This window comes from Echinops telfairi, unplaced genomic scaffold, assembly GCF_000313985.2.
Source record: "Echinops telfairi isolate 266 unplaced genomic scaffold, ASM31398v2 ScPeMD7_7468;HRSCAF=8506_0, whole genome shotgun sequence".
Lineage (NCBI taxonomy): Eukaryota > Metazoa > Chordata > Mammalia > Afrosoricida > Tenrecidae > Echinops > Echinops telfairi.
Genome location: NW_022111369.1, coordinates 22,414,880 through 22,425,389, shown reverse-complemented (window position 1 = coordinate 22,425,389; position 10,510 = coordinate 22,414,880). Strand labels below are relative to the sequence as shown.

The following is a 10,510-nucleotide window of genomic DNA, read 5'->3' as shown; positions in this document are numbered from 1 at the left end:
GAGTGCTACCTTGTGTTTCTGCCTTGATATTTGTAGATATGAAAGCTTATGGAAAATACATGGAGATCGGTAAGGTTGTACCTAAAATTTTAATTAATTGGTTACTATTTTTTTTTCTGGTTACTATTTTTAAAATGGAAAGCATAATCAGATGTTTGATTTGGTTGTCATGAAACCAACTAACTTTCTTTGTTTCAAGCTTTAAATATTGAAAGGCTATGAGAAATTAAATAGTAAAACCATTGCTAATTACTACTATTTTTTTGCGTGCACAATGTTGCAATTCTCAAGGGTATTATTTTGCAACTTCCAATACAGGCACACACAAAAAAGGTGATTTCCCCCCACCCCCAAATATCATCAAAGTACAATCCCATATTACAACCGCTAAAAATGCCTTTTACCCAACAGAAAATAATGATTCCAAAAGACTCAATATAGTTTGCAGGTTAACAAGGAACTACCAACAAATTGGCAGTTATGACACCTGGCAAGTTAAAATGTGGCCAGGTTGGTAGGGCACAGATTATCTAGGGGAGGACAGTATGATTTAAAGTAGGATGTGCCATAACCATCAGGCAGAGTCACATGTTTTAGAGCTTCAAGTTATCAGTTAACTAATGAAAGACACAGCATCTGATGGTTGTGCTCAACAATAGGCTCTAACGTGATGATGACTGTTTCAAGGAGAACATGGTACTCCTCGCCGGCCTCCCTTCCAGCGAAGTCAGTGTATGTATCTGATCTGCAACCTTTTATTGGCAGCCAATCATTGCTGTTGTTATTAGCTGCAGTCAAGTTACTTCCAACCCATGCTGACACCGATACGTCAGAATGAAGCTTTATTTTAATGGACTAGAAAGACTGAAATGAAGAGTTCAATGGAAGCTAACAGGATGAAACTAAGTGACGCTTGCTTCATAAACCTCTCTTACATGTTGATACATATGACTTCTAAAAAGTAAAAAATCTGTTTGTCATTATGATAACCTCATGGAATAGAAAACACACAGGTGTGATGATGGCAACTTATCAATGAATGTGCTTGATACAATTGATGTATGGATTGTTATACAGCTGCAAGAGCCCTCAATAAAGTGATTTATTAAAAAAAAACCAAAGTACACAGGTGGTGTATACACACACACACACACACACACACACACATATACACACCCACAAACATACACACACCCTCTTACACTGGTATGCTTTTTGCATATGTCCAAGAAAAGTAGTAGAATTGATGGCATGTTGTTAAGTTATACTATCTTTCTTTACGATAGGTGCCAGATCAAATGAAGCAGTGTTTCTTATTTCATGAAAGAGAATGACAAAATTAAGCCAAGATGCCCGTGGCTCTGTCCGGTGGGGCATTTTAATTGACTCCTAAGTCATTAATCAGTTCCCAATCAATCTATTTTGCCCATAGCAGGCAGTTAGGACTCCATTACCATCTATTCATCATTCCATATCCTAACTCACTGCACCATTAGCCAGGGATTAGGCCTCCATGAGAATAACTAAGTGCCAAGTGCTAAATGCCAGCTATTGCTGTTGCTCACCTCAGCCACTGGTATGCCTTCTGGTGGCCGACACTGAAGCAGGACTTCCTGTTCCAAGGACACTTCTTTTCCCAGGGGCTCCTGCTCAAATGTCTTGCGTAGATCTGGAAAGGACAGGTGAGATATGCAAAAAGTAAGTAATATTGTGTCATTTGTAAAAGGATATCTGCAATTTTGGATTTTCTGCCCTCCACCTCCTGCCTCATCACATGTTGTTCATATTGTATCATGCTAATATTTTGTGTGGTGGACTATACCAAATTCAGAGGCTGTGGATTAGATTAAACTTTAAACTTCAGTGGAGTGTTTTGGAGGTCTTCATTTTTAAAAATAATAAAAAAAGAAAGACCAAACCCTGTGCTTGAGAATCGAGAGTAGAATTGCACCATGTGGGGTTTTGAGAAGTGGATCACCAGGCCTTTTGAGTGGATTTGAACTACCAATATTTTGGTAAGAAACCAGGTATTTCTTTAAAAAGCTCCTTGTTAGTGAGTACATTTAAACTCCTAGATACCCAATAGGAGAGTGTAGAATGGCCACTGTGGGATTCGGAGGCTTTATGGGAGCAGAAAGTCTCATCTTTGTCATATAGGGTGACTGGTGGGTTTGAACTGATGACCCTGAGTTAGAGTCCAACACGTAACCCACTATGCCACCACAGCTCCTTAGGGAGTCCTTTAGGAACAAATCAATTGGATTTCTTTAGTATTCTTTGATTATCAACTGTGATGATCATATTCTTAGTTAGAAAATTGTATTTTCATTATTTTGTCACATACAATCCTTTGTGCTTATAAGTAGGTTAGTCTTTTTTTCACAAAGACACACATAAAGTTGCAATACTGAAATATTTGATCAATAAATTAAAAGCAAGTTCTGCTTCAGAATTGAGAAGATAACACTGAGCACTGTCGGTGTGAATGAATGACTATAACTTCTTGAAGATTTCTCAAGCACAAGGCAGGGAATATCGGGAAGAAGCCAAAAGATGTCAATATATAATCTTGCATGTAGTCATTCTTCACCTATAAGATTAAATAGCTATTTCTGCTCAAATATATTAAGTACCAAATTATATATGTATATAGTTACAGTTGCTACAGCAATATGTAACCGAGTTTTCAAAATCATTATAAGTAGACCCCAAAAAAGTTAAAAACCAATTTGTCATTTTAACCAAACTTTGTAAAATAAATCATTTTGTCATAGAGTTTGGAAGTAGTATATCTATATATATATCTATATATATATTTCAAGTGTACATTATTTTATGCATACAGTTCAACTTACTCTGATAGTTTAATTATAAAATTTTATCAGCTGGATTATAATAAACAAATTAATACTTGATACTTTGATTTTTCATCGCTATTCAAAATTTAAGAATCTGAAAGTACAATTTCAGTTTATTGAATTAAGGGCTATAAACCCAATGATTCTCGGGGTATATCTCCAATTCCTTCCAAAGACCTACCAGAACACTCCATCTGGTAAAACACATTGAGAAAAAAGTCCATTGCTACACATTTGCTATTTTGTTGAGTTTATTGTTAGAACATGTGACGATCACAGGGGCTGTGGGGGAAATGGTGGGTTTATCTAGACCTGAGGGACAATAAAGGACTGTCCAAATAGCTCCGGTGGTGTCGTGGGTTACCGGTTGGACTGCTAACTGCAAGATCAATAGTTAGAAACCGCCAGCCACTCCAGGGGAGAAAGATGAGGTTTTCTATTCCTGTAAAGAGGAACACTCTTGGAAACCCACAGGGGCACGGCTACCCTGTCCAAGAGTCACTCTGAGTTGGAATTGACTTGTTGGCACTGTGTTTATTTGGAATTTGAAACACCGGCAAGGCATCTATCAGAAGGTCATTTCTGATTTGGTTACTGGTGGAAATAAACTTTTCAGACACTCCCATGATTAAAACTTGAACATGATCAAGGCTATGCTCTCATGCTACACAGGAGGAATGTGTCTACCAAACAAACGATCAGAGGCCCCCAGCCAAAGAGCCAACGCCGTTTTCTTTCCCTAGCAGCACCCTGACGCGTGATCGGACACGGACTTTGCCTCGCCATAGTTCTAACATCTCCTTTGGTCAGCAGGTGACCTTCCAAGAGAAGGATTCAAATCTTTTCTACAAAAATGTCCATCTCTTTTTGTTCATCCTTATTGAAGTACTAGACCCAAATGCCAAACGTTAACTAAAAACAAAAGCAGCAAGAAGTTTTTAAGGGATAAAATGATATTGACAAAGTAAATTCTTGTTTGTGAAAAAAGATTCTGTATAACTTTCATCTGATGTAGACTAGAACATGAAGATGTGATGACTGGGATTAGTACTCAAATAAAGTATTGACTCACTATAACTCCCATAAATCAGCATAGCATAAAATGTGGGTTGAGAATAAGAAAAATGAGTCATACAAGTGTCAAAATAGTCCAAGCAATCTCATCTAATGTTCAATAGCTACTCCGTTCTATTTTGTTCACACATGGGCTCCCCATGAGTAGGAATTAACATGTTCACAATAGGGAGTGGGGTTTGCCTTCTTGGATTCCTTAAAGTGGAAACGTTGTTAGGGCTATAGACGAAGGTAGAGAGTCATAGAAATCAGACTACAATGATGAACCGGAGTCTGGATATGAAAACCACCCGGCCAGGGGAAAGAATGACAAATGCTTAAAGGCTTCTCAGTAAAAGAGGGGCATCAAATGTTAAATATGACCATAAGTATGACAAATGTTTTGAGATAGGGTGAAGGCTTTCCAGAACCCAACTGAATAGGCTAGGAGGGGTGATCAAGTTCTGAACTCAGCCCGTGATAGTGGACAGGAAGAAGAGAAGACAGATTCTAATAGGCAATGGCAATACTGTAAGAGTAGGTCCTGCAATTGTTAGGTTGGTACCCAAATTGAATGAAAAAGTACCAAATTGGAGAGAGAAATGAAAAGAAAGATAATACATTTATTTTGGTATGTGTTCAGTTCAGTCTGTCTACAAGATATTCAAATGAAAATGTTCAGTAAACCCCTATCATAGCTTATTAACTTCAACACTATTGGCATTGGGGCTGACTACTTTTGTGAAGTTAGTGGGTGGTGGTGGTGGGGTGTGTGTGTGTGGGGGGGCACTATCCTGAATATAGGAAGAATTCAGCAGCATCTCTTGACTACAAGAAACCATAAGCATCCCTACCACTCATGACAAACACATACACAAGTCCCTGGAGAAATTGTCAAAAAATACATTTATTTTAGAACTACTAGTCTAGAACTAGAAGAGCCCTACTGGTGTAGGACTGTTAATCCCAAGGTCAGCAGTTCTAACCCATCAGCTACTCTGTGGGAGAACGGCAAGGTTCTCTACTCCCATAAAGAGTTACAGTCTCAGAAACCCACAGGCAGTTTTACCTTGTCCTATATTGTTGCTATGAGTTGGCATCGATGCAATGGCTTTGGCTTTGTTTATGGGGCAGCTTTGAATTGGAATCATCTCAGTGGCCATGGATTTTTGTTGTTGTTGTTGTTTTAAGGTACCATATAGAATCAATAGAGGGCTTTATGAAGAAATACCAGCATGCAGGCTTTCTACTTTGTGAAGTAGATAGAATCAGAGACTCAGATCGAGTAAAAGATAGAGCTAGAGATAGAGAGATTCTTTGAGCCATGTCGTCCCTGGGCTTTCTACTCATGTAAACTGTTCCAGTCTCGGAAAAACACAGGGGATCGTTATGAGTCGATTGACTCAATGACAGTGAATTTGGTTTGGAAGGGTGTAGTAGGTATGAGAGGGGTTGCTAATAGCAAGGTCCAGAGTTTGAAACCACCCGCACAACAGTGACGATACGAAAGGCACATGCGTCAACAGACAGGTCAAATGGCAAATCATCACTGAACACCAGATAATTACTTTACCTTAATAGTTTGGCGGTAAACGCTATATAAGGGGGTATTACCCCCTCCAAAAAAGCCTTTACCCTCCATTACACTTAATACATTTGTCGAATCTGCGATTCCATTCTTGGAAACATTTTTCAAACTCATGTTTGGATGGCTGCCAGAACCTCCCTTGTTTTTTCCTTCATCTCTTCTACGTTGTCAAATCAGTCTTTTTTACAGCTCTCTTCATTCATGGAAACAAAAAGAACCCCTACAGAACGAGGTCGGTGAGTCAGGTGCGTGGAGCAGGAGAGGCATGATTTTTTTGCCAAAAACTGGAACACTGAGATGGCTGTGTGAGCAGGAGCATGGTCATGGTGGCAAAACCAGTCCCCCATCTGCCACAAATCGACCTTTTTTGTTATACACTGTTGCACAATCTTTTCAGAACCTCTAAGTAGAAAGCTTGTGTAACAGTCTGACCTACATTTAGAACAAACTCCAAATGCACTATGAGTTGACATTTTCATCCAATCGGGAAGTTGATGGACATCCAGAATGAGATTTGTCATCAATTGATATTTCACCTTTTTGAAATGAGGAAAACCTCTTGTATACTTCAGTTTTCCCCATAACGCTACCCTTGTAAGTTGTGTGCAACATCACAAGAGATTCTTCGGCATATTTCCTGAGGAGGAAACAAAATTTAACAGCCACATGCTCTTTTCTTAAATTGGCCATCACAAAAAATGAGGTTCAAGAGAAACTGCTTTTATTTAAAAATTCACTGTGACCAGAGAGAACCTTCCCAGGTGACACCACTGAGTGCACTAACTCAGAGTGAGTTGCTTGATGCTCTCCTACTGGGGAAAATGCATACTACAAAAGCTCCACCTAGCAGAGTTTTTCCGGATTTATTTGGGTACCCCCTTATATAAACTTTACCTAATTTCTATAAGAATCTTACATTTAACTTCCTTTACTGTAATTCTTCTTCCTGAAAAATGCTTTCAATTTCTGCAATTGCTTTTCTAGCTTTCAGATAGTATCATGAGCATAGAATATACTGCGGTTACGCAGTCCAGCAGCTGCTCAGTGCAGCAGGCCTCCACACGACTCTGCAAATGCAGGGTGAGACTGCAGAACATTTTGAGCTTATCCTTTATCATTTGGAGAGATGTGATAGAAGGCAGCTCAGATGCCTTGCAGGCAGAGAGAGAACAAGGGTGACAAATGAATAAGTACAAAAACCGGACATTTGTCAGCTAGAATTAGATGTCAAACTGAATGGTTCAGAATAATGTGGGCATTCCTGTCAGAAATAAGATGCATTTCTGCCCTTGGAAGACCTTTAGGATTTAACATGTCTGTTTTCTTTCCATTCGTTTTAAGGCTGCTACTAAAGTAAGTATCAAGTCATTTCATTATCACCTTAGATTACTTTTGTAAAGTCAACTTGACTTACTTCTGATTTAGTCATCGATTCATCCAATTAAAAGACAAATTAGTCTTGTCATATGCATGCATTCAGAGATGTTTACTTAAGAACATGAATAATGGCTTACTAAATCCCATACAGAAAAATCCAATTAGCAGATGTAGAATCAGACCTGGAACTACTGTAGATGAATTTCTATTTACCATTTAAGCAGTAATCAGATAATTCTTTTTTTGTTGTTGCAAACAGTCTATTTCTTATGACAGAATTTTAATGCTCTCAAGACATTTTTGCATGATAATAAAGGTTGTAGCCACAGATTATCTATGCCACAAACCCTCACCACCTCAATTCTAAGTTGGTAGAATTCATCAATGTCTTCATCTTTAGCTGTGGTCAGGGCTTATGTCAAAAGATACTCCTGATTAAGGGTAAGGGTGAAGTCTAACCTATCAATCAGGTCGCAGCCTGATGACACCTCCTTGGGGGTGTGGCTTTTTGTATACGAGAGAGATTTAGCAGAGTTGAATTCTCCCTCTTTTGCCTTTTGCCTTCTTGCTTGCTAGGACTCTGTCTGCCTCCAGGGGTGGCTCCATGGCGGCCACAGACCTAGAGAGCTGTTGTCATTCTACTGTGTTCCTACCAACCTTGGATCCATGCGACTCTACTCACAGGCTGTGATCCCTGCCTCCTGCTGCACCTTTCTGCATCCGTGGCCTGCAGCAACATAGGTATGAAGAAGGCCTGGCTAGCCTCAGACCTACTGACTTGAGTTAGACTGGGCTTGGATGCCTTCTTGATATAAGATTACTTCTTTAAAAAGTTCTTTCTTATCCATCTATGAGTATCACTGGTTTTGTTTCTCTAGACAACTTAGTGTAACATGTGAGTTTTAGTAATTGGTGCATAAATTTGAATAATAGTTCACTGTGAATAATAATATTTTAGCTACAACAACCTATGACTGAGTAAATAAACATTTTAAATGTTCATGCTGGGGACTATGGGGCTGTGAAGTATGATGCTTCTTGGCTGTGTTCGCTCTTTATGGATATCAGTGTCCAGGACAAATAACAGGAGGTATTATTGCTCAACAGGTATTACACACCTTTAAAGAGAAAAGTTGAGCATTTTCACTCAGGACAACTTTTATGAAACTTGGAACTTTTGGACATTTAGTGCTGTACATCTATGCTTAGAGGGTAGGAGTTAGGGTGCTTTACATAAGATCCAATATTAAAAATCCCAGCAAATCCCTTGTGAAAATTAATATAATATGCATTTAAAAATCAGATGAACATTAAAGTTCTAGTAATTGCAGACACACTGCAAATTGACAAACGTATCTTCATGGGACAGAGACTTGGAGACGAACAGTTAACTGATCAGCTACTAACCAAAAAGTTGGCAGTTAAAACCTATCCAGAGGGGCTTTGGAAGAGAGGTCTGGCGATCCATTCTACTATCCCTAAATGAGCTTGACTTACAGTAGAGTTAATGACAACCAACAACAATCACAAAGGATTGGGGTGGGGACCACAAGGGTTCACACCCATAAAAAACCCAAAATGGTCCTTGGTGACCTCTAAGCATGTCAACAACTTTGACACAACGCTTCTTAAACCAGCTAGAGATGAATAGATTTCAGCATTGTTCCTGTGACTCTTTCCTAAGCCCCTGTTGCTATTCAAAGAGTGAAAATCTTTGTCTACCCTGAAGAACTGCCGAAAACATTCACAACATCACAATTCATATGCAGGCACAGAAGCTAGCACGGTCTTTAAACGGATCCGCCGAGGGTAATCTTGGTGAAGTCTGCAGCGGGGCCATGGCGGGCAATCTCTTCCTACAGAGACCATTTAAACAGAGAACTCTCCAGTGAACGAGTCCCTGCAGAAGAGAACTACAATTCCTGCCATTCTTCTTTATTTTCTGACTGTGGGCCATTCCTTGGACAACTTAAGGTTTTTATTTGGAGAGGCTTGCTAACGGGATTTTTTTTTAAAGGAAATATTTTAGAGCTAGACCTCCAAATGACATCCATTATGGAGAAGAGGAAAGAATAACAACATGCAAGCCACTCTTTCATATTCCTATTGCATCTACAGTTTCATAAAAAATGATTACATGTCAGCACAACATTTTTTAAGGTATGTCTTAGGGATAAATAATAAGAAACATGCCAACTTAATGGATGAGGGAATTGATATACCGAAAAGATAAGAATTTTTTCTCATAGTACAAAAAACAAACAAACACAATCACTGCAGACACGATGGGCTTTTGTGTGTGTGTGTGTGTGTGTGTGTGCACGCGCGCGCGTTTTTGTAAATAATCATTTTAGCCATAAACTTCCCTTTCCATGCAGCATAGAACATGACTTTAATGACATTTTTGTCTGTTGGGTTACCAGTCCTGCCTACGTACACATATATATATATGGTTTCTCCCCAAAATATGACTTATGAGAGTTATTCATCAATTAAATGTCTACCTGTCACAATAAATATAGGTTATGAATGCCTATGGATTTGTGAGACTTCCGTGGCATTCAGCTTCCCAAATACAAAGGCCTTAGAAATGCCTCAAAAAATACAGGCTGACACCATATGGACGGCCTTCTCATTTGTAATTTTGAAATAGAAATATTCCCATGGATTCTTCAATCCAGCCATCTCAGTTTACATTGTGTGAAAAGAAGTACATTTTTAAGTTCTCCTTCATGAACTAGCATGTTATAAAATTTGAAGGTGATCTCATCCAATGTAAGACAGGAGTCCCTAGGAGGTGCAGTAGTTAACAAAGTTGGCTGCTAACTGAAAGGGTGATGGTTCAAGTTCACCCAGAGCCTCCTTGGGAGAAAGGGCTGGTGAGAGTCTTTCACAGTGCCACTCACTGAAAGCCCTACGGAGCCCTTACTTCTAGGACGACACAAAGGGAGGTTCACGGTCCTTTCTTGCCCTGTCTCCTTTGGTTCTGAGCAAAGGTTGTCCTTTGGGAGCAAGGTTATTGATTTTATAGTTTCATTTATTAATTGACAAAAGGTGGTTTCTGGGGGTGTCTTCAATTTAAAATTAGCAGTGTGTCTTAGGGCCGTAGTCTTGGGGCTTCTCCATTCTCTTACACTGTCTTTTAAAAAATTAATCAATTAAGTAATTTTTCCCATTCTAACCAAGAACTTCTATTGTGGTCCTGGTCACATGGTCAGGAGTGGTAGCTGGGCACCATCTAGTTCTTCTGGTCTCAGGTTAGGGGAGCTTGTTGCACTTTGTTAGGCCATTGGTCTACTGGATTAATTCCTTCCTTGAAACTTTGGTTTTCTTTATTTCCATTTGCTCCAGATGAGAAGAGATGAATCATTATTTCTTAGAAAGCTTTAGTTTTACTTTAGTGCAAAGAAAAGCTTGAGGTCTTTTCAATAATGTAAAGCAGCAAACGCAGCAACTGAAGGTGACTGGGAGGATGTACTCGTTATGAGTAGGGGTTGGCTCAATCATTTAAAAGTGAGGGAAAAAACAAATCAATAAATAAAAAATGAGGGCAAATTTACATACATCAAAGGGCAAGAAGGAGTTGTCCATAAATCAGATATTCATGATCTGAGGAGTGCTTTTACTAATATAT

At 39.1% G+C, this 10,510-nt stretch overlaps 1 protein-coding gene across 2 annotated transcripts in view; it reads right to left on the bottom strand.

Annotated features, from left to right (window-relative positions):
- Nucleotides 1–10,510, bottom strand: part of UNC5C (unc-5 netrin receptor C) — a 457,437-nt gene that overhangs the window by 128,257 nt on the left and 318,670 nt on the right. For both annotated transcript variants that reach the window (XM_004703272.2, XM_004703273.2), the window contains exon 4: nucleotides 1,566–1,669. In XM_004703272.2, coding sequence (XP_004703329.1) covers nucleotides 1,566–1,669 — 104 coding nt within the window. The remainder of the gene's footprint in view (nucleotides 1–1,565; nucleotides 1,670–10,510) is intronic.